The sequence below is a fragment of the Sminthopsis crassicaudata genome, chromosome 1 (assembly GCF_048593235.1).
Source record: "Sminthopsis crassicaudata isolate SCR6 chromosome 1, ASM4859323v1, whole genome shotgun sequence".
Classification (NCBI taxonomy): domain Eukaryota; kingdom Metazoa; phylum Chordata; class Mammalia; order Dasyuromorphia; family Dasyuridae; genus Sminthopsis; species Sminthopsis crassicaudata.
The window spans coordinates 747,019,045-747,044,173 of record NC_133617.1 but is presented as its reverse complement, the minus strand read 5'-3'; the positions used below and the strand labels follow the sequence as shown (position 1 = coordinate 747,044,173).

Sequence of the window (25,129 nt, the reverse complement as noted above, 5' to 3'; positions counted from 1 at the left end):
ATGGACGTTCTAAGCGTCTACACAGATAGAAACATATCTATATTCATATGTATATAACACACTTGTATGTGTATATATGCATGTATAGAATATATATCATATCTCTATGTATGTATGTATACATACATGTATAGAAATATGTGTAAATGAATAAATATGCATATAAATAAATATATGTATAAATATACACTTATATAAATAAATATGCATATGTATTTCGTATATATATACATATGATAAATTATATATATATGTATATTATATAAATAAATATGCATATGTATATTGTATATATATACATATGTGATATATTGTATATATACATGTGTATATTATATAAATAAATATATATGTATATTGATTTATATACACCTATTTCTATACATATACACATGTGTGTTTATATACATATATTTCTATACAAATATGTTTGTATATATAGATATATTTATATCTCACTGGAAACATTTAAAATAAGTCATACCATTAATGTCAATTCTCTGAAAATTGCTACTGTATGATCTTGGGTATCATTCAACCATCTTCAATTTCTGTTTTTTCCATCTATAAAGCCAGCAAGTAGGTTTCAGTGGTCTCTTGGGTCATGTCCTGCTCTAAATCTGCAATTCCACCTGAACTCAGTTCTTCCTCATACCCAAATCAGCCTTATGCCAGCTATGTCTCCTTAAAGCTCAAAAAGAGGGGAAAAAGTCTTTAGGATTGCAAAATGGCTTTATAAGAGTGCAGTGAAAGGGATATCATTCGACAATGATTTGCTTCAAAAGTATCTGGGTATTATTTTGATTGCCTTGAGAAAAGCAGAGCTTCTATCCGATCACTATCAGTGATCATTCCCTCCCCTCTTCTGGCCTAGTCCAATCACGATTGAAATATTATATTTAGTTCTAGAGTGGTTCCATATTTTAAGGAAGGCATTATTAAAATGAAGTGTCCAGAGGAAGACAACCAGGATGAGGAACAGACTTTGAGTCATTTTATCAGAAAGCCTTTGGAAGGAACTGTGGATGTTTTGTTATTTTATCAGAAAGCCTTTGGAAGGAACTGTGGATGTTTTGTTATTTTATCAGAAAGCCTTTGGAAGGAACTGTGGATGTTTTGTTATTTTATCAGAAAGCCTTTGGAAGGAACTGTGGATGTTTCTTCTGTAAAGAAGAAAACTCAAGGGAACACATTGGTTCTATTCAATTATTTGAACGGTTGTCCTGTGTCAGAAGCATCAAACTCAACTTCTTTGTTTCTTTGTTTTGTGAAACAAAAGACAGGAGTGGAAAAATGGCAGACTTTTAGTATAAGTCAGGGAGGATGCTGACGATTAGCCCAAAATGAATAAGGAACTTTTCTTCTAATAAACATTCATTGAACTGTATTGAAGTAGAATGTGCTCACTTCAACAATGACATGGAGATGACTATTTTCAATTTGTCTTCCCAATCTAAGTCAATATGCTCTATTTTTCTAGCTCAAAGAACCATCTCTTGGAAAATGATTGATTATAAACTATGGTTTCCTTCCAAGGACTATGATTAGCACTATGAATTTAAATGGAAAAAAAAATACAACAACCCCTTCTTGCAGTGAATTTATAATCTAATGGAAGAGATAGCAATAAATATACGAATAGAAACAATATAAATTTAAAGTGAAGTACTAAACATGTATAAACATATATGTGTATACATTCAATGTACTTTTAAAAAGAGGACAGGAGCATTCTGGGGAATCAGGAAAAAGCTTCCTGCAGGAGATGGTGCTTGAACCCATCCTAAAAATGTGATTCTAAAAGGCAAAGAAAAGGAAGGAGTGCAGGCTGGTGTTTGTTTCTTTAGTGAATACTTTCATTATAGCATTCATAGAAGGTAATTAGTTCCACTAAAGTCTGGTGCAGTTATAAATGTGATGAATTTTAGTTCGGGGATCTGAATTCAAATCTTTACGCTGCACTTTTCTGTGTATGTGACCTCCATTTATTCTTTCCATCTCTCCTGGCTTCATTGTTGACAGTTGTAAAAACGAGGGGAGTGGAACAGATGGACCTTGAAGTCCCTTCCAGCTCTAACTCTGAGATCCTAGGATATTTATTGAAAGTGGCCATGGGTATCTCAGAAGGGATCCTTCCTTCATCACTGCTCACTCCGCCAGCAGCTTTCCCAATCAAATCCATCATTCACCAGTGAAATCAAAATTTCCACATCTTGATAATAAACTTTGATTTTTACTCAGATTCATAAAGATGATAAATAGTTCGAGTTTCTGTCTATAGCTAGTATTTCTGAATCAGAAAGAGAATGATGTGGCCTTTAGCAAGTTCAGAACTTCTCTGAGCTCAGTTTTGTCTTCTGGGAAATGAGGAAGTTAAATGAGCTTTCAGGTCTCTTTTAGCTCTGATTGAATAACAATATACAAGGTGCAGGGAGTAGGGGGAAGGAGAGAAAGAGGGAGGGAGAGAGAGAGAGGAGAGAAAGAGAGGGTAGGAGAAGGAAGGAAGGAGAGAGGGAGACAGAATTGGGAAGAGAGGGAGGAAAGAAGAGAAAGAGACACAGAGAAAGACACACACACACAGAGATAGAGACAGAAAAAAATACACAAAAAAGAGACAGACAGACACAGAGACAGAGAAAGAGGAAGAGAGAAAGATAGACACACACAGAGATAGAGACAGAAAAAAAATACACAAAAAAGAGACAGACAGACACAGAGAAAGAGGAAGAGAGAAAAAGACAGACACACACACACACAGAGATAGAGACAGAAAAAAGATGGAGAGACACAAAAAAAGAGACGGACACAGACACAGACAGAGAAAGAGAGGAAGAGAGAGAAAAACAGACACACAGAGAGATAGAGACAGAAAAAAGATGGAGAGACACAAAAAAAGAGACAGACACAGACACAGACAGAGAAAGAGAGGAAGGGAGAGAAAGACAGACACACAGAGAGATAGAGACAGAAAAAAAATACACAAAAAAGAGACAGACAGACACAGAGACAGAGAAAGAGGAAGAAAGACAGACTCACACAGAGATAGAGACAGAAAAAAATACACAAAAAAGAGACAGACACAGAGAAAGAGGAAGAGAGAAAAAGACAGACACACACACAGAGATAGAGACAGAAAAAAAATACACAAAAAAAGAGACAGACAGACACAGAGAAAGAGGAAGAGAGAAAAAGACAGACACACACACAGAGATAGAGACAGAAAAAAGATGGAGAGACAGAAAAAAAGAGACAGACACAGACACAGACAGAGAAAGAGGAAGAGAGAAAAAGACAGACACACACACAGAGATAGAGACAGAAAAAAGATGGAGAGACACAAAAAAAGAGACAGACACAGACACAGACAGAGAAAGAGAGGAAGAGAGAGAAAGACAGACACACAGAGAGATAGACAGAAAAAAAATACACAAAAAAGAGACAGACAGAGACAGAGAAAGAGGAAGAAAGACAGACACACACAGAGATAGAGACAGAAAAAATACACAAAAAAGAGACAGACACAGAGAAAGAGGAAGAGAGAAAAAGACAGACACACACACAGAGATAGAGACAGAAAAAAAAGATGGAGAGACACAAAAAAAGAGACAGACAGACAGAGACAGAGAAAGAGAGGAAGAGAGAGAAAGACAGACACACAGAGAGATAGAGACAGAAAAAAATACACAAAAAAAAGAGACAGACAGACACAGAGACAGAGAAAGAGGAAGAGAGAAAAAGACAGACACACACACACACAGAGATAGAGACAGAAAAAAGATGGAGAGACACAAAAAAAAGAGACAGACAGACAGAGAGAGACAGAGAAAGAGAGGAAGAGAGAGAAAAACAGACACACAGAGAGATAGAGACAGAAAGAAAGACAGAGAGACACACAGGAAGAGACAAAGAAAGAGACAGACACAGACACACAGAAAGACAGAGACAGAGGAAGAGAGAGAGAAAGCTCTCATGATTCACTTTCCCTTTGAAACATGTTTCCTTTTTGTTTTTAAACCTTCACTTTCAACAACCCATTAAAGTGAGTACAAAGTAAAGGCAGCCCCTCCTTCACGCCCAGCCTGCTCTCTGCATCCCCTCTAAGCTGGCTCTGTTTCAATGTTGTCATTCCCATTTCACCTATTTTAATTAGGGCTGTGAGACCTCCCAACCCTAACTGCCCTCAAGTGATCAGGCCCCTATTAATAAGAGCTCTGTGGGCCCATTAAGTTTGCCTGTTTCCCAGCCTTGGTCCAGGGCAGTGGCTGGGTGTGGCAGCCTCCCACGGACTTCACAGACAAGCTTTATTTTGGATGCCATCCAGAGCCCATTGAATAAATTCCCTCCCTCCCCCCCCAAAAAAAGTGCTCCTACTTTCGAGGGGCCAGACAGCTTCACTGGGGAAAGCTGAATTTCAGCATCATAGACTTGATTGCAGCAGGTAAGGGCACCTCATTCTGAAGTTTATTCTTTGACATAACTCTTGTCTGGAGCTAACCATGTAAGTGACTGAGGAAATCCCAAATCTATACAGAATACTATTTATACCCACCCTGAGTCTTTAGGACTCATAACTGGCCAAATTAAACCTTTGATTGGGACCTATTGTTGGCCAATGAACGAGAGCCAGAATAATTTGAGTTTAAGTTGATCCCTTCTATGATCTGGTGTTTGTCAGGTGTTTTTTGTTTATTTGTTTGTTTCTGGAGGGAAGTTGGGGGTAGAGAAAGCTCTTATTGCCCTGATTGACAAATCCAAATGAGTTTTCCCTAGTGGTTGACTATCATCATCATTGTATTGGTTCATTTGTTTCAGTCCTGTCTGATTCCTTATGACCCCATTTGGCAAAAGTAATGGTTTGCCATTTCCTTCTCCAGCTCATTTAACAGATGAGGTAACTGAGGAAAATAATATTAAATGGCTTGGTCAGGCCACACAGCAAATGTCTGAGGTCATATTTGAACTCAGGTCCTTTTGACTCTAGACCTGGTAGTCTATCCACTGCACCACCTTGCTGCTCAATAGAAATCCAGAACCTTGAAAGTGGACTTGTTTTGATTCTAGATTCACTCACTTTTTCATTCAACAACTATTGGATCTGATCCATGAATCAATAAACCAATAAAAGAATGGGCAACATATCCATTACCAGAGCATCACAGATTGTAAGAATTTGAACTTTATAGACCATCTTGTCCAACCTGTATCAGAGCAGAATCTTTTCTGTAGCATCCCTGACAACTCATCACTCAGCCTCCTCTAGCAGAGTTTCAATCAGAAAGAGCTGACACCTTGCAAGGTATCTTGGGGTTTAGAGGCAGGGATCAACTTAATCTCAAATTATTCTGGCTCTCCGTTCATTGGCCAACAATAGGTCCCAATCATAGGCTTAATTTGGTAAATTCTGGGCCCTAAATACTCAGGGTGGGTATAAATAACAATTGTTTCTGTTTTGGCCAAAAACCCTGAGTCTTCCCCACTCAGATTATTATTATTATTTTTTATTGCTATTATTTAGTAGTAGTAGTAGTAGTAGTAGTAGTAGTAGTAGTAGTAGTAGTAGTAGTAGTAATAGTAGTAATAGTAGCAGTGGTAGTAGTAGTAGTAGTAGCAGTAGTAGTAGTAGTAGTAATAGTAGTAATAGTAGCAGTGGTAGTAGTAGTAGTAGTAGCAGTAGTAATAGTAGCAGTGGTAGTAATAACAGTAGTAGTAACAGTGGTAGTAGAAGTGATAGTAGTAGTAGTAGCAATAGTAGCAGTTAGCAGTAGTAGTAGTGAGTAGTAGTTGTAGTAGCAGAGTAGTAGCAGTCATAATAGTAGTGGTCATAGTAGTGGTACTAGTAATAGTAGTAGTGGTAATAATAGTAGTATTAGTAGTCTAGGTAAAAAAGGCCATTTCTTCCCTCATTTCTTCCCTTGCTTTAATCAATGAATGGCCATTGCCTCAGTCAAGCTCAGACTTGAAAGACCTAACTTAAAAAGGTCAAGGTCTCCCACTGCTTGTGAGGTCATCTCCAGTCGGCCTGATTTATATATTTTGCCACTGGACCCAGATGGTTCGGAGGAGAAAATGAGGCCGGCGACCTTGCCCAGCCCTCCCTCACTTCAGTCTCATTCACTTGCATATCATGGTCTCACCTCCCTGATGGGATGGTCCTCTCAATTAGGAAGAACAAACACAACTAGGGGATCTGCAAGCAGTCCATTTCATCCCACAGAACCGTTCTTGTTAGGAAGGGTTTTGTTTGTTGTTTGTGTGTTCTGTTTGTTTTTCTTTTGCTTTTACTCCTGCCATTTCTAAATTTGCTGCTTTGTTATGTCCACCCTCTTCTTCTTGGCTTTGTTCCCTGGCTCCAAGGAGAGCAAATCGAATCCATCTGCCTCATGAAAATAATTGATCCTAGTTAAAATGTCTTCCCTAGGTCTTCTCTTCTTCAATCCAAACATGCCCAGTTCCTTCAACTGACTTTCATAAAATCTAGATTGCAAGCTATTTCTAATCCTGATCCTTCTCCAGACACTCGAGATTATCAATGACCTTTTTAAGTGGCAGTGCCCTGAGGATTTCTAGATTTAATTTGACAGTGACAATATATATTTTCATATGCAGAACATTTACATGTTGTATCTCTTTGGAGCCTTGAAAGGATCTTTGGTGTCAGACAGACATGACAAATATTATGACACCTATTTTAAAAATAAGGAAACTGCGATTCAGAGATATAAAATGACTCCTCTTCGGTGATAAAACTGAAAAAAAAAATCAGAAACAAGATTTGAATCTAGATCTTTCCAATTCCAAATGAAGTTCTCCATCCACTACAGTAAGAGGAGATATTATGGTAGAACTTTAAAAGGACAGATGACACACAATAAATATTTATGACCATGGATCTCTACCTGTACAAAATGGTAATGAAGTTCATTTTAAAGAAAAAAAAATAGATTTCAACAAGGAAATTAATTCTAAGCCATTATCACTCGAAAACAAATTAACTTTTACTGACCATTTCAGCAAATAGAAGACAAGATTGGTCTGGGAACAAGATTGATCCTGTTGTTGAGGAGTTGCTAAGCACATTTCTATGTTGTAGAGAAGGAGCTCCCATTCCCACAGACATCACTGTTTATTCTCTCTCCCTGGGATTATTATATCTATGGACCGTCTTTGAGGATGTAGCGACATTAATCTGACCAAAATGAATGGGCCAAGGAAGCCTGTTCTAAGATTTATGGCACCATATGTATTTTCTTCCACAAAAGGTCCCCAAAATAAAATGCTGTCTCGATCAGGCTATGGCTTTTGTTCCAAGAAATGGTCTCATTTTGTCTCATGCTGAGGAACATCTGAAATTTGTGTCAAAGTAAATCAATGGAGCTTTCTTTACATCCTATTCCCAAAGGGACCAATAAGACCCCCCCAAAAAACACACACACACACACACACACACACACACACACACTTAATTGGTGAAATGAAGCAATTATTCCATAGATTGCATATAAGTATTGAATACTTATGCTACCAGTATGGCAAAAGGGCTGAAATGCATCATATGTTCTTTACTTTGCAAGATCACTGTTTGTCTTAGACATCTGATAATATGACTCTAAGTAGATCATAACATTTTCTTTAGAGCTGGAAAGGATCTTAGTCAATGTACTGAGCTATTTCATCTTATAGTAAGCAAAGTGAGACCTTAAGACATTTAATCAGTTGCCCAAGGTCACAGAGGTTGTAAGGCTCCCTTTTCTCATCTGTGAAATGGGTCTAATACTATCCAAACTATTTATCTCTCAGGCTTATAATGAGAATCTAATGAGAGAATCCATATAAAGATTTTTGTAAACCTATAAGGAACTTATAAATGCTTGTTGTGATGGTTTTTATTATCACTATTATTACTAACAATAATAATGAAAGCTATTATTAATAAATTCATTAATAATAATATTCTCATGACATTATAAAACCTTTACCTTGAAATTAGTCATAGCTGAAGGCAAGAGATCTCCTTGTTGTTGTCGTCGTTGATTTTTGAAAACAATCCAGTTTCTTATCTTTCCCCTGGACCAAAAATACAGTGTTTTAAAAATATGCTTTCAGAGCTTTCTATCACTGTTTTCTGCCTTAAGGTTTTGGCCTTATAAAGTAGCTGATCCCAATCAGAGGCACTTTCATCCCTAGACAGGAGGAGCCAAGGTGTAGAATTGTGGTTGTTTCATGTCAGACAAGATGGGCAGTTTTACTGTATGGAAAAAGTAGGCCCACTGGATGGAACTTTCTGGCAGCTGAGCCTTGTCTCTATCCCTGAACCTGGCATGGTGCACCGTGTTCAGTTAGACCAAAATAAGCATTTCCATTGTACTGAAATGAGCCTTCTACAGTTAATGAGCCAGCTTGCAGCACTTGGGAATTTCACCAAAGTTTGACATCAGGAGCCAGAGTTTGCCTGGGAACTTAGTGCTCTTTGTAGGACTGAGGTCGAGAGGGTAGACCTGGATGCTATGGAGTTGACCTTGTGAGGACCTTAGTGGAGAAGAGCTAAGAAGGAAGAACTAGAGAAACTAAGACTTAGTAGAAAGTTAGTGAGACTAAGAGTTGTCATGGTCTCCATGATTGGTCCCAAATTTCACCGGGCCTGAGGAAGTTGGTACAGTCTGGTTTAGTCTAGTTATATTACCTCAAAGGCACAATTGCAAAGTCATGTTGGGTAAAGCTTTGTTCGTTTTTTAATTTTTTTTTTAAATTATAGCTTTTTATTGTGTGTGTGTGTGTGTGTGTGTGTGTGTGTGTATCTGTGTCTGTGTATTTATATGTGGATGATTTTTGACATTCACCCCTACAAAATCCCGTGTTCTATTTTTTTTCCTCTCCCCCCCCCCCAAGTCGGCAAGTGATCCAATATATGTCACACATGGGTAGTTCCTCTCTCTATTTTTATACAAATATCACTCTGCACAAGATAAAGCCTTATTCTGTAGGACACGACCGTCTATTGTAATGTCTTCATACCAATGCTAGAACTCTTGAGTTTTGTACAACTGGCAAGCAAAACTAACCTGGGTCCAACTCCTCTGTGGGAGAAATGGCCCAAAGTTGGCCCTGTGACACCCCACAGCTACTACCAGAAAGGATACTACCCAGAGAAGATGAGAGCGGAATTAGGTCAGGGAGGAAACCATCTGTCACGGGGCCACTGAAATGGAGAAAACATGCCAGGGGTCTTCCTGGTTTGATGAATTACTTTTGCAAGCTAGTTTCTCTGCTGCTGAAGGAATGAATTCACTGTCAAGATACAAATATAACAAAATTCAGATTATACAATTAAAAAACGAAACACGAGAAACGTTCTTGTCTTCTGGATTTCAGGGCTTTGGGGCTAAGCCTGTTCTCTCTGACCTAGTTACTTTTAAAAATCGTAAAATGCTTTTTCTTCTCCTCTGAAATATCTCTGGGACAGGCAGAGGTGGGTCTCCAGAGTGATGCTTTTCATCATTATGTGGAGAATACTTCCTTTTGGGGATGTATGTGTGTGTTTGAGCATGGATGTGTTCAAGTGTGTGTCCATACACTGGAGAGTGTGTGTGTGTGTGTGTGTGTGTGTGTGTGTGTGTGTGTGTGTGTGTGTGTTGTGTGTTTGTGTGTGTTTCAAAGGCAGCCAGATCCTTGGCCCTCTCCGCCTGTTTAAAGCCAGCCCTGTGGGTCAGGAAATGTCCCAGCACACACCAGCCCTGCGGTGGCCTAGTGCTGGGTGGAATTCAGCTCCGGGTAAAGATATGTTACAAATTAAATGTTGCAGGCGGTATGTAAAGCTGCAATAAATAGAAACGGAGTTACATCAAGGATTGAATTAAACCTTCAGTTTCAACTCGGCAGCTGTAATTAAAACTTAGCCCGTAGCAAATCATTCACTGGAGATTAAAGTAGTGTGGGGGAAGCCCAGAATGGGGCTCACCTTGCTTGCTCCAATTTATACGTCTGAGTTACCCAAAGCTAACAGCCCTGCCCCTGAATCCAGCTCCCAATTAAAAACACAGTTTGAAAAAGCTTTAGGAGACCTGAGGGGCCCCTTTTACAGAAGCCTCTCCCCTTCCCCCCTGCCTCAATCTATGAACAAATTAAAAAATATTACCTGGTCCCCTGTTGCTCCTCCAAGCTGACACTGTGTTTTCATTAATACATCATTAGAGTAATGACATTGTGCTGGGGCTGGACTCCAAACACCAGGCCGGGACAAAATCATGAGGTCCCACAGGCTTGGACTTTCCCATTGTGTTAGGGGAAAATGGAAAGCTGTGAAGATAGTCCGAATCTTGGCTGTTTATATTCCCTATCTATAGCTAGAGTGTTTAGAAGCCTTTTGCTGTTTGTTTGTTACTTTTAGAAAATAAGTGTTGTCTCACTGTCTCTTCAAGCCAGCCCACTTTTCCACTGACCTAAAACCAAAAAATCCTCCTTGATTGATTGAAAGACTTCATTTCATATCCAACCCATCTGGAAATGCACAAATTGAACTGTTTGTTTTTTGTTTGTTTGTTTGTTTGTTTTTTCTTAGACCATTAACTGTTACCTCATAGACAATAACGGCTTCATCCTGGTGTCTGAAGACTACACACAGGTAAGGGAGAAACTTCTCTCTACTAGCCCCAACCCACAAATTCAGAAGGTGTCTGAATGGAGGAAAGCTAGTAGCAATATTAACTCTTTCAGATAATCATTTGTGTTTAAGAGGTAAATAACAGATTATAAAGCCTGTTCCCATCCTCCCCAAGAGCGGAACTGACTTTTCACAGGGCCCCAAAGGATTTTTTAGCTTAGAGTAAGGAGGGTCTGCTCTTAATCCCATTAAAAGTTCAATTTATAGAAAGAACTCTTTGCCACAGGGTTGTCTCTAATACGGAAAAGGCCATTTAATGCAGGATGTTCCTAAAAGCATTTGGGCCACTTTGAAGGAAAATGTCCTTATGACATGTTATCTCCTCAGGGAAGAGGGGGGTGGGAATGACCCCAAGCTCTCCACAATACTTGACTCTGCTTTTTCTGTTTTTTTAACCTGATAACCAAGTCCCAGGATTAACTCCAGCACTCAGCATTCAGGGACACGGGTCCCTAGAGAGATAAGAAAGGCTCTGAGACTGATTGGGCTACTGGTGCCAGGTAGGGAAAAGAGGAACAAGGGGCTGAAGCAGCAGTAGACAGAAGGAGATGAGCACCAATATTTTGGGTGCATTTTTTTTTAAACTTAAGATGACAGTTGTAATCAGAAGAGTTGTCAACGATAAAGAGACAGAAGCCAAAGTGGACATTTTGGTATGTCAGACTCTTCTTGCATTTGGACGGAAGGTTAAATCAGTGTGTCAAAAGTGATAAAAGACTCTCCATGTGATGGGCAGAACCAGTCTTGAAAGATCGAAGATGCATTCTAATCTGGGCCTCATTACTGACTGGCTGCGTGACTTTAGTGAAATCATTATCCTTATGTGGTCCTCACTTTCTCCATCTGTAAAATGGGGATAATGATAGCATTTCTCTCAGATTATTGTGACATAATACTAAATGACATCGTATTAAAACTCTGTATAGATATTAGTTGATCGGATAATGATGATGTCGACAAGATTGATAACTATAATCATAATAGTCAAAACAGATGTTTCTATTGTATGGTGAGGCTACCAAAGTGCTTTGCATGGCATTGGAGCCTGAAAACAATATGATATAGCAGGTTTGATGCATTCTATACTGCTTTATATTATGAGAATATATATATATATATATATATATACATATATATATATTTTTTTTACTTTACAAATGAGAAAAATGAGGTTTAGAGAAATGAAATAAATTGTCTAAGTCTTACGAAAGTATCATGAGAGTGATTTGAACTCAGTTCTAATAAATTCTATTATTCTGTAATTCCATCCTTTAATTTTGTTATCCTAAACAAGTGACTACTTAGAGTGAAAAACATTGAAATACAGAGAAATGATTTCTGTTATTCTTTTTCTCCATTCGTATTTAGAATTTAGAACGAACAGTGAAGAAGGTGCAGTGATCTTGATGTTTTTCCTTTGTTTTTTGGATACTTTTATTTTCCTGCTGGCTGCTGTTCTCATTAAGTCCTGTCCCCCTACCAGAATCATTTCTGCTATTGGGTTGGGATGCCTTTTATTCATATTGCCCTTAAAACCACCATATTCCTTTTTGGTGCTTTTTTTTTTTTTTAATTTGTTAAAAACCCCAAAGAAACCAATTAAATAAATAATTAGGGAGTAATAAAATGTCCCCACTAACACAATCTAATATTGTGCTTCTTTTTGATGGGCACTGTCTACCTAGGTAATAGCTTTGGCTCCAGCACATAAGACACACAGGTTTCCAGAATAGGGGGAAAGTCCAAAGGTGACTTAGGTCTCCATCTCTTTCTCAGGATTTTTTAGGAAGTGAGGTGATCTAGATGAATATCTTTGACCACCATGGGGAGGGGGGAATATAACAATCTATTCCGATCTTCAGAAGATCTAGAATTTATATAGAAATTGCTTTTGAATGTCAGTCCTTATCAACTAACCAACTGCCTTGAAGAAGGCTAAAAGAGACTAAATTTTTGTCATGTGGAAATTATGAAACTTCACCAAGGAAATAACCAAATGGCTGGTGCTAATATCAACAATAACCAAGCTGTAAAAGCTGTGTATAAGTACCCCCCCAAAACCCCTCTGTGCCCCAAGGCCCACATACACTCCATATTCACCCAAGGCTTCAGTGCTCAATTCACTTGCTTGATCTCCTTGAATAGGGCTGAAACAGGACGTGATACCTCTGCCTGTCTTTTGAGCCTGGACTTGTTTGAGGCTGTCTGACTTCCTGTGCCCCAATTAGGATAATTCTTCTTCATTTAACAACTAGTTCCATTGAAATTGGTGTACTTATGCACATGAAATACCAATGTCCTCCTGGCTTCTCGAGGGCTACACACACCCACATATTTTGGAAAAGCTCCCAAGTTTCCCTCAAGTGAAAAAGGCAATATTCACTATTCAGACAGAGGAATGCTTTTTTTTTTTTTTTTTTAGTTTTCTGGCTAGGTCTGTAAGCATTTCTGCCTGAAAACTCCCAGGTGCATAGTTGAGGTCAACTCAGTTACTTGTAATGGAATTGGGGTTTAGTTAATACAAAACCCATGGAATTTATGTAATTTAGGAATATAATGCATTTTGCCCCCATAAATCTTAAGAATTTTTATTTCTCTTCATCTTTTTTATTTTATTTATTTTTTTTTTTTGTCTTTCCCAGACCCTATCTCTAAAATAAGATGGCAGGAATGCCAAATCTCGCAGAAGGCAGGAAGCTTCTTTCATGCTTTCTACCTGGATATTAGTAAATTTTTCGCCACCCCCTCTCCAGTGGAAAGAGTTCTGAATTACAGTTTTAAATTTTTATTGGAGAGCCCAATTTAAAAAAAAAAAAATGCACGTGTTCCTGAATTTGCCAAATCCCCACCTGGGCTAAAATACAGACCTACAAACATATTGTCTCCATGGTAGGCAGTAAACACTGAGCCTTGCATTCGCAGGGAGCGTTCGGTAGCAGCAGGTCGGGTTGGATGATTGTCATAGACAAGTATTGTCTACTTGAAAGGTCTGTCCTTTCTTTACATCTTAATCACAGAAATACAGAGTAAGGTATTCACCAGAAAGTGGTTGTGAGAAAGAACATGTTCTAAAGTGAGGAAATTCACAGAGCTAATGATAGGGATGGTTATAGGTCATCCAGGAATTATAAACAATTCGTTTTATTGTGTAGAGGAAGCCCTTTCCATAATGTATTTTTACCTTTATGGAGTGCTATGTTACTCACAAGGGAAAATACCTTCTTTAATATGGGTCTCCTCTGCAAGGTAGAGGCCGCCAGTGTTACAGGTCCAACATCGTTCCTGCCAGGCCCAGCCATTCCCTGGGTAGTGGGCAAACTTTGACGGTGACTTCTTACTTTTTACTCTCAGAACTTAGGATGGGTAAGGAGTTTTTGCATTTTGTAATGTTACAGTAGCCCTGAAACTCCATCTGTTTTTGTGGCTAGAACCCAGTTCACCAGTTCCTCAGCCCCTGATGTTGGCTGTGTTTGTTTCTCGGTGCTGTTGGTAGAGTAGTGATCTGTGCTTTTCCTTATGTCTTCTTTCTTGCAGACTGGAAACTTTTTTGGTGAGATCGAGGGAGCTGTGATGAACAAATTGTTAACAATGGGCTCCTTTAAGAGGTAAGGGTTTTACGGGCCCTGTGCCCCCCGAAAAAAAAGTTTGCCTAAATAAAGTAAAACCAACTGAGGTCACATAAAACAAGCCCAGGTCTGACCCCTTTGGCTGCCTTCGCCTGGTGTGCGTCTTCCATCCAGAGGGCCTTGATGTAACTCGATGCCTCTCGCCTGAGTGCCGGGAGTCTTGGAACCCCAGCCCACAATGAGCTTCCTGTTAGGCGAGCAGTTTATTGGGGGCTGATATTGAAGTCGGGGTCTGCAAGGTGATGCCCATTACATCAATTTGAAGCAAGTCACTGGAGAGAACCAGGAAACAGTTTCACTGGAAGAAAGAAAAAGACTTTTCCCCTCATGATGACATTAAGAAAAAAAAGAAAAACAAAAGAAAAAAAAAAAAAAAAACACAAGGGTCCAAATGACTAAACTCAAAGGGGGAAAAAAATGAAAAAAAAAATGGATGGAATAATAATTTTTTTTTTCCTAAATCAATTGACCCTTTTTTTGGAACTCAGCAAATAATTTCCCCAAATGAGTTTCCACAGATGCAACAAAGTGATGTCTAATTATGTCTAAGGTACCACACAAATGAAATGACTTCTGGCTTTGGTCATTAGTTAATTACACATTGCCCCCCCTTCCCCCAGTGTCACTTCTCTATCCATCCAGCAACTAGACGGAGCTCCTATTAGCTCCAAAGGTCATGGGAAAATGGAACATCCAAATAATCCATTCCTTTATAACATCTCACTTCCTTCTCTTCCACCTCCTTTCATTCTACCTCCCAAGAAGAATGACAACCTTTGAAATGGTGTTTTAATAGGAATAACTGATGTAGTTAAATACATAATAGGAGGAAATATAATGATAGACCTCAAGCTCAAATGGGAGAGCTCAAGCCTGCTGGTTGCCAACAAGCAGTGGTTCTCCATCTTATTACTACCCTGCAGTCAGGCAGTGTCATTAAAGACAGCCAGTGCAATTAATTCTTCCTAATGCCCTGGAACCTGGAAAGCCAATCATCAAGATCAGCTGAGCCATGCACAAAGCATCAAAATTTAAATATGGCGATCCCATTTAAAAAATAATAATAATTAGAATACCGCGGAGAGCAGACAAGATTTTCAGTTAAGGGCTTGAAACCTGGCTGGAGAACTGATTTATCAACTACTTTCGGTTTGGGTCTTTGAGCAGATAACTCCCAATTCTTGAGAGTTCCCATCTCAGTTTTTTTTGTTTTTTTTTTTTCATCTATAAAAGGTGGGGGATGATCTCTAAGCTCCAGTTTGTTTCTAAATCTATGAATTTATGATATAACGACCTGGAGTTTCCAAACCACTCAATATTTTAAGAAATACTTTAAGTCCCTTTTAGTTCTAATTCTCTGTGTTAAATGAACAAAACATGGTTAAATGAAAAATGGGTTACTATAAGTTAATCAGTATTTGGATTATTTGTTTGATTTTAAATTCTAACTAAACTACTCACCACTGTGCCATACTGTGGAGATTCTACTTTGATATGAATTGGTTTACTTGACTTTGAAGCCCCTCCTAACTGAAATTCTCTAATTCTGTTAATAAATGGAAATGGATAAAAGAGCAGACATCCACACATTCTATAAGCATTTTCTAAGAAATTTGAACCAAAGTGGATTGATAACAAAAATGTAGAAGCAGAGGAGACTGAAACCCGCCTTAGAGAACAATGCAGTGAACTCCTTGCCAGTTTAGAACATGGAAGCTAAGGGCAAAACTGGCTTGAACCACTGAGATTAAATTTATTCTCTTTGGTACCAGAGGGCAAGAGCAGGAGTAATGAGAGAAAGTTGCAAAAAGGTTTACTTGAGATAAATGTCTAGAGGAGCTTCTTAACAATTAGAACTGTTCCAAAGTGGAAGGAGGATAAGGAGGATGATAATCATGATAACTAAGATGTGGCACATAGTGATTACTATGTGCCAGGTATTGTGATTTACAAATATGATCTCCTTTGATCCTCACAACAGCTCTGGGAACTAGGTATTAGTATCATTTCATTTTACAGCTGAGAAAGCTAAAGCAAACAGGTTAAGGGAGTAGCCTGGAGTTACAGAGCTAGTAATCATCTGAAGGTGGATCTGAATCCAGGTCCTCCTGCTCCTTTCCATCAGGCCGTTCTATTTGGAATAAGAGAGGAGGTGTTGGGTACCACTCCCTTTGACAGTCTTCAGAGGCTGGAAGACCTTTTGTCAAGAATAGTAAAGTGGGATTCCCTCTGAGTATAGGTTGAAATAGATGATGACTTCTAAGTCCCCTTTCAACTTTCACACTTTGAGATTTTTTCTTCTTGGCCTCAGATTGTCTCCACATTGGAAGGTAGTCCAGAGCTCTGAAGGAATCTGTAATTACTTCTCAGGGCATGGATAATTTTAGTCTACCTTGAAATTCCAAGGTAGCATCCTAGAGGGAGATAGAGTATGGATTTTGGAGTTAAGGAGATCTAGATTCAGATTCTGCCTCTGATACTTTCTACCTGTATATCTGTAGGAAGACATTTAATATTAATAATGATCTAACAGCATCTCCCTAAAGTTCATTTCTAAATGTTTGACTCTTACCATTTAGGACAACATTTAGGACATGAGAGACTCCTCAGATAGTTTTTACAGCATAATAAACTGTCATCCATTTGCTTGTCAAAAATCCTACTTTCTTCATATTCAGGTTTAATAGAGTCAACAAACCTTTCTTAAGGACTTACTATTTGCCAATCACTGAAAATTAAACGAAATACAAAAACTATCTGGGATTTCAGGGAGTTCACAACCTAATGTGGATGACAATCTACAAATAACTATGTACAAGTATACATTATATACAGAATAAATTGGACATAAACTCAGAGGGAAGGCATTAGCATTACATGAGTACATGAAAGTCAGGCAGCAGAGATGAGCGGGGAGATCATTCTATACCCAGAGAAAAGTCAGAAAATAATGTCTTTTTTAAAATTAATTTTATAATTATAACATTTTTTGACAGTACATATGCATAGGTAATTTTTTACAACATTATCCCTTGTACTCCCTTCTGTTCTGAATTTTTCCCCTCCTTCCCTCCACCCCCTCCCCTAGATGGCAGGCATTCCCATACATATTAAATATCTTATAGTATATCCTAGGTATAATATATATGTGCAGAACTGAATTTTGTTGTTGTTGTTGTTGCAAAGGAAGGATTGTATTTGGAAGGTAAAAATAATCTGGGAAGAAAAACAAACAAACAAAAAAAATGCTCACAGTTTACACTCATTTCCCAGTGTTCCTTCTCTGGGTGTAGCTGATTCTGTCCATCATTGATCAGTTGGAACTGGATTAGCTCTTCTCTATGTTGAAGATGTCCACTTCCCTCAGAATACATCCTCATACAGTATTGTTGTTGAAGTGTATAATGATCTCCTAGTTCTGCTCAAGAAAATAATGATTTAATAAGATGAGAGTTAGAATGTAAAGATTAACGAATGGCAAGGAGGCATTGGACAAAGAGTAAACAGTAGGGACAGTATTCTAAGAAGCTTGAAATTAAAGGGGTTGGAAGACAAATAGAAGATATAATATTTGATTACAGTCACTAGGTGTCCCCAAGGCTGCTTTGCATCTCTGGTGAATAGCAGCAATGTCTATATTTCTCAACTTCCTGACAGATATTCTTTTGAGGCCTTAAAGTGAAGCATATGTGGTCAAAATGACCACAGCATTCATATAGAGTTCACCTCAAATAGACTTGATTATTGTATGTCCATGAGGATTTGGTCAGTTTTGCTTAATTACCTCTGTGGGAGAGACTGAGTTTCAGAATATAAGGATAAAAAGTTAAATAGAAGAAAAAGAAGAGAAAACAAAGATGAAGGAAAAGATGATGACAAAGATAAATATGAAGAAGAAGGCAATGTACTTTTCAAATAGAGAGAGGATACACTTATGGAAAAATGCATATTTAATACATGAAATGTATTTTTGATTTATCAAATATAAATTACTATTTGAAATGTTAAATGATATGGTAAAACCTTAAAAGAATGCAGAACCAAAATGTGAATAGATATCAGAAAGGAATTCTTAATGAAAAGTTCCCTATATGGAGAAGAAAGGCTTTCATAAAGAAATTTTGATAATAGTCCTCCAGCTGACTGAGATGTGTTGACAATACAAGATCTTGCTTTCTTTTCTGTTTCTTACACTTGAGCCTCCAACTCTGATAAGAAGCAGAAGTTTGTCAGATCTCCTCTCATTCAGATTCAACTCCATTAATAGGATTAGGTCTTATAAAAGTCCTTGACATCGAGCGGTGAGATTGACCCACAATCTTCTGTATTGCCCACTCTAATGGAGTTTGACCTAAAAACTCCACTAGATATGAAAATGAGATTCTCCCATAATGCTTCAGATTATGGATGAGGTTGTACTTAAGGCATCAGATTTGAAAAGCTCCTTGATGACCTCCTTGAACACTCCAAAGGTACAGCCCTGATGAACCACACAGTTTTTTAAATGGCAGAAAAGAAGTCACATAGGCTAATTTATTGTTGGGCACATATTCCATAGAATTATTCCTCTGTTCTATTTATATAAGATGGGCCACTGAAAATAAGGAACTGGGCTCAGAATGGAAGAGAAGAGCAGGATGAATTTCATATGGAAAATTACCCAAGGATATCAACAATCCCAAAGGGTTCTTTGACATTGTCTGAGGGTTTGTTTTGGTCTGTATATGTCCACCAATGTAGGGAACTCCCTGGGAGAAAACTGTCTTTCCATTAGAGATCTTGAACACTTCTGGGATTAATAAGCCTGTGCTTATAAATTACCTCTTATCTAGTTGATCCTGACTCCAAGGCCAGTTCTCTATTATATCCACTACCTCTCACTTCCAGACAGAGACAGAGAGAGATACAGACAAAGAAGAAAGGAGAGAAGGAAGAAGAGAGACAGAGAGACAGAACATTTTTGTACCAGTATTCTTCCTCTGATAATCTAGTGGAAAATCTTGGAATGTCATAATCGTCAAAGGATCCAAATTCTAGATGGCCCAAAGTGGGGGAGGAAGCAGTGCTTTGTAAGCATAAGCAGTTGCACATGCTTACATGTCTAATTTTTTGCATGTTGTATCAGAAACCAAAACCATCCAATTTAATTAAAAATATTCATTATACATTTGCTATAAGTCAGGTACCGTATCAGACAATGAGGCTACAGAGACAAAATCAGAATATTCTCTGCCCCCAGAAATCTTGACTCTTCACCTTATTCTGTTGGGAAATGCATGTTCAGAAAACATGAGACAGTTAGGCAGTCACACACACACACACACACACACACACACACACACACACACACACACTATGAAGAAGCTTTGACTTAGAGGAAGACAACTTCATTTGTGTTTGATCAGTTCTAAAATTGTGGGTGATTGGCAGGACGCTGACAACAAGTGTGCAAATCGAGGAGAGAGTGGATGGGTTGGGACCCATCCAAAGGAGAATAATCCTCACCTAGATGAGCTTATGGATCCCTTCTAAATAAGAGGCAGAGCCTGTTAGCAGGAAGCTTGCTCCCTGAGTCAGGTTTCTTCATCTGTTAAATAAGGGTACTAACTGTAGAACATATCACCTCCCAAAATTTCCGGGAGGAAAGTGTTTTTTTGTTTTGTTTTGTTTTGTTTTTGGCCTAAATCATTATCTGATGGCAGATGACTGCTATTGATGACAGTGCCATTTTTATGATTATGATTATTTTTAATTGTAGTTGTCACTTAGAAAGCCCTTTTTCTTTCATTTTTTAATTTATTCATTCACTCATTCATTTGTGTATCTAATTACACTTTAGGGGCAAATACTTTATGTTATGGAAACCTGGGCTCTAGCTTGCTGAGAAGCTGGCTGCCTCACCCCTGATTTGAATTGGTTTTGAATTACCTTCCCTCCCTTGGCTTGTCTGCATTTCTGTTACTCATTGTGGGATCAAAGACCTCGAACTGGTCCCTTTACAGATGACCACCATTGGGGGCTGGAAAGTGGGGCAAGGGGATTGTGGGTGATTGGCAGGATCTTTGTGGGATTGGTCCTATCAGGTCCTATCAGGAGACGATCCCACAAAAACTCATCGAATTTTTGATACAGTATGAAAATAATAATTGCAAGTGATTCAGGAAAGGTCACCCAGATTCTAAGCATCATCAGGTGGGGCTTTCAGGTAGTCAAGCCTATTCTCCTCCTCCAGGTACCCACAGACCTGAGCAATCCGTTTTGGCATTCATTGATTGAGTTGGTTTGTCTTGGTGAAATTCCCCCTTTTCTCCCTTTCCTCCCCACCTCCCCCCCCCTTTTCCATCTGAATCTTGTCAGGTTTCTAGAAGTTGTCACTTTCGGACAGAATGTTTTTGAAAATATGAAGTGTAAATGCAATTAAGGATCAGGACCTCCCTCCCCCTATTATCTTTCCTTGGTCTCCCCCAGAGGAAACAAACACGCCTGCTTTTATGTCAGTAGACTTGCATTTCAAGTCTCTAGCAATTACATATTATTTTAGAGAAATGCTCTGGAAACAGTGTCAAGAGGGTGTTAACGGAAAAGTCTGTTTTGTTTGGACAGCTTCTTTCCTTTAATGCTGAACTTTCCACCAATTTTTAATACTCCACCACTCATTTACTGATTGTAATGGCCTTCTTGGCTTCCTATTGGCCTGATAATTTCCCTAGAAATCCACATTGTTGAAGAGTAACACTGAGGGGAATGAGAAGGCAGATTGATTTGGACAAGTGTTTTCCCTAGGCCAGGTCCTCTGGTATGAAGGGGTTTACAAGATGCAGGTGGACCTCTGCTTAAGTAAAGCAGATGACCCAATTCAAATTTACTAAAGCTTTTCATTTAAAAGAAAAGAAAAAAAAAAACTAGCAATTTCTCTTACAGGTAGAGTACAGTAATGCATTTTATTCACATGTATAGTCTAACTTAATGGTCAGTGCCCCAACTCTGGCTATATGGAAGTGGTCCAATTAAGGAGTGACCCCCCCCAAAGAAAGAAAAAAAAAAAAAGTCTGGCTCAGTATGTCTATATCAGTGGTCCTCAAACTTTTTAAATAGGGGCCCAGTTCACTGTCCCTCAGACTGTGGGAGGGCCGGACTAGAGTAAAAACAAAAACTCACATTCTGCCCTCGGCCCATTTGCCATAACCGGGTGGGCCGCATTAGCGTCCTCAGCGGGCCTTCTCTGGCCCATGGGCTGTAGTTTGAGAACCCCTGGTCTATATCAACAGTTAACTCTGGGAGAATCTTCATATTTTGAAGATCTACTTAGATGTAAATGAAAGCATTTTCTAAGGGCATATAAGCACCCAAGGTAATGTTTCTTTGGTATAGGAAAGCATTTATATAAGATCATAGAATATTGGGCATGAAAGGCTCAAAATAGCATCTTATCTGAAAATCTCAGTTTTAAGATTAAGAAACAAAGAAGCAAAGGGATCAGCCCAATATCCCACAACTAGAACATAGGAAACACAGAATTAGAACTCAGGCCCTTTGACTTCAGATTCAAGTTTATTTCCTTTATTTTTCCCCTCCTTCCAAAGCCCCAATTCCTGTGTCTTCTTCTGCCTTCTCCTTTCTGTCATCCTCCTTTCCCTTGCCTCCCTTACTCCTTCTAACTCCCACTCTCTCATTCACCATCCCTGCCTTTGCCCCTCTTTCCCTCTACTTCTTTCCTTCTCCACACTTTCTTCCCAGATCCCTTTTTCTTTCTTTTTTTTTTTTTTTCCAGACAATTATTTTATTTTCTCCTCTGCTTCCACTTGCCTTCCTAGGCCCTATAGTGTCTTTTCTATGCTACAGAATCTTTTACATTCATCATTAATGACTGGGAGTGCCAAATAATGCTTATGCTGCTTTAAAAAGAAGTCACAATACTAAAGTTGTCCATTGGAGACATTAAAGAAACTGCCGCTTCCCTAGCATTAAATTCTCTTGAGTCAAGTGCATTTGACATCAAGATTATGTCCTCAAATCAAAACATCACTATTTCTTCTGGGTCCTTTTTTTCTTAAAATGGGTAAAAACAATCAAGTATATCTGTTTGTTCAAAGACATAATACTCATTGCAACAGGAGCAGAGGATTCCAAAAGACTAATGGGCTCTGAGTGTGATTTTTCTCTATTTCCCACAAGTCTTGAGTTTTTAAAAGACACACCCTGCTATTTCCCAAAAGAGGGCCTCTAATCGGTTTTTGGGGGGCAATCAAGAATGATTCCCAAAAAATCACTAGATTCTTCTGATAGATGCCCAGAGCATGCTGGTCTTCTTGGGATGGGCAGGTCTTAGAGATCAGGAATTCATTGAATGGCTACTAGGCTTAAGCTTCTTGGGGATACAAGATAAGACATGGTGTCTGCCCTCCAGAAATGCACAGTACAGTTAGAGAGGCATGGGAAACAATTAAAAGACAATGCAAGATAATAGATTAAGTATATAATTGAGGGTTAACCTCAATGACTAACTACAAATGGAATGACTAACTCGTGTGCAGAAGGGATCAGACTTTTTCTGCTTGGCCCCAGAGGGTAGAGATCAATGGAGAGAATTTACAAAGAGGCAAAATTTTGGCTTAAGCAAGAACTTCCTAATAATTCATATTGTCCTAAGATCAACAAGGAGTTGCCTTAGGAAGAACTGGGCAAACAGAGGCCTGATTTGAGAATGATTCCAGTTCAGGCACATATTGGGTTACATGATCACTTTCAATTCCACTTTTTAAAAAATATGCTATAAGACTTTTGAGAATATACTAAATTAAATTGTACAAATATGTATTCATTTATTTTTTTTTCCTTATGAAATGTAATCTCTTTGAAATCAAGGGCTCTTTCATCTTTAACTTCATATTATTCCCTGTATTGAGTATAGTGCCTTTCCCATAATAGGTACATAACTGATGTTCCTTGAATTTAGTTAGTAGTCAAGATGAAGAGAATTGCAATGACCTTAAAGTAGGAAGGTCAAAGGAAAACTTGTATTTTTGAGGGGGGGGGTTGATTTGAGTTTTTGGAGAACATTTGTTGGCATAGGGGAAGATACAAGTGGAGAGGAAGGCCCTAAAGATGCATAAGAGACTTAAGGATATCCAGAAGGATGTAAGAGGGTAGATAGAATAGTTAGACATAGTCAATTTTCAGGAGATATCTTTATTGTTTTGTTACCAGGGGAAGGAGGAAAGATAAAAAAATAATGCAGAGGGATTTGGGAAATGAAGGCAAGATGCTTTCTGAAGCATCCTTCCTAATGCTTGCTTTATATCCCCTGGATCTTCCTGGTGAAGAATTGGATCAGCTTAGAGAAATTATTAATTTGAAAACAGTTATTTATTGTGGACACATACATAATCTGAGTTTTTTTCAATATTTTCATTTTTGTAAGGATATAATTCTAGAAATTAAACAATTCTCTGTGTGTTTGCTCAAATTCATATATAGATAAAGATTTTCAGATATGTGGATAGATGGCTAGTTAGAGCAGTAAGCAAAGAAATTGAGAAAGACAGAAGTCAAGTTACTTGCCCACAGTCACACAGCTCGTAAGCAGCTGAGGCTAGATTCCAACTCAGGTGTTTCCCAAGTCCATGTCCAGTGCCCTATTTATTGTGTCTTCTTCTGATAGCTACTTCTGATAAGGAAAGTTGAAATTCCTCAGAATCTTAGAGGTTGCCTACAACAGTATCTTCCCTTATGGCATCATTCCCTTAATGGACCCAATTTGATTCTGGAAGAATGAGTCATGGGTCATGAAACGCAACCATGTTATTTGCTGTGGTTCATTTGATCATTTGAAGCCAATTTGAAATACCCAAGTTATTAATGCTCTATGTCCAGAAATTATCAAAATAATGATCAAAAATTATAAAAATAATAAGCTTGATCATTGTTAGTAACTCCTTACAAGAGACTGTCAATGTTAGAGAAGTCCATAATCTCAGAGTTGGAAGGAACTTCAGAAGCCACTTAATCTAACTCATTCCTGCAAAAATAGCCTTTAATGTATCTCAAAACATTCTCATCTCATTGTTACTTAAAGGCTTGAGGTAGCCAATTTTATTACCCCAGAGCTCTAGTTGTTTTTTTTTTTTTTTTGTTTGTTTGTTTTTTTTCCCTGAGGCTGGGGTTAAGTGACTTGCCCAGGGTCACACAGCTAGGAAGTGTTAAGTGTCTGTGATCAAATTTGAACTCACGTCCTCCTGAATTCAAGGCTGGTTCTCTATTTACTGTGCCACCTAGCTGCCCCCCATAGCTCTAGTTGTTAGGAAGTTTCTTTTGTTATTAACATAAATCTGCCTCTCCACATTTTTGAATCCATATCCTAGATCTGTTTACAAGAATAGGTAGAATAAGTGTTCTTGCTCTTGCATGTGATCACCCTTCAGATACTTGAAGAAAGCTATCATATATACACTGTGCATTTTTCCAGGAAAAAAATTTTTTTTTTCTGTTCCTTAAGTCCATGGGGACCTTAATCTCCTCCCCATTTAGTTAGTTTTAGGATACTGCTCAGCTTGCCAAGGTCATTTATAAAATACAGCCATCAAAACTGAACATGAAATTCCTAAAGTCCTCATATTCAGCCTTCAGATGAATGGAACTTTCAGTCAGATCAGTGACAACTCAGAGGTAGGGGACTTGTTCAGAGACTCCCAATCAGCAGACTGAAAGTTCAGTGATTGCAGACCTTCCCTTCCATCATCTGATTCATTGTCCGAGGACAATACAGCACCCAGGGGGCTGTTGACCTAGCCTGTGTTTCTCACCTGGCTTGGTTGTTACATCAACAGTGTGGAGTCAGCTACAGAGA

The 25,129-nt window shown here is 38.5% G+C and overlaps 1 protein-coding gene across 3 annotated transcripts in view; it reads left to right on the top strand.

Annotated features, from left to right (window-relative positions):
- CACNA2D3 (calcium voltage-gated channel auxiliary subunit alpha2delta 3) overlaps positions 1 to 25,129 on the top strand; it is a 1,031,774-nt gene that overhangs the window by 947,677 nt on the left and 58,968 nt on the right. For all 3 annotated transcript variants that reach the window (XM_074284452.1, XM_074284451.1, XM_074284453.1), the window contains 2 exons: positions 10,556 to 10,618; positions 14,192 to 14,262. In XM_074284452.1, coding sequence (XP_074140553.1) covers positions 10,556 to 10,618; positions 14,192 to 14,262 — 134 coding nt within the window. The remainder of the gene's footprint in view (positions 1 to 10,555; positions 10,619 to 14,191; positions 14,263 to 25,129) is intronic.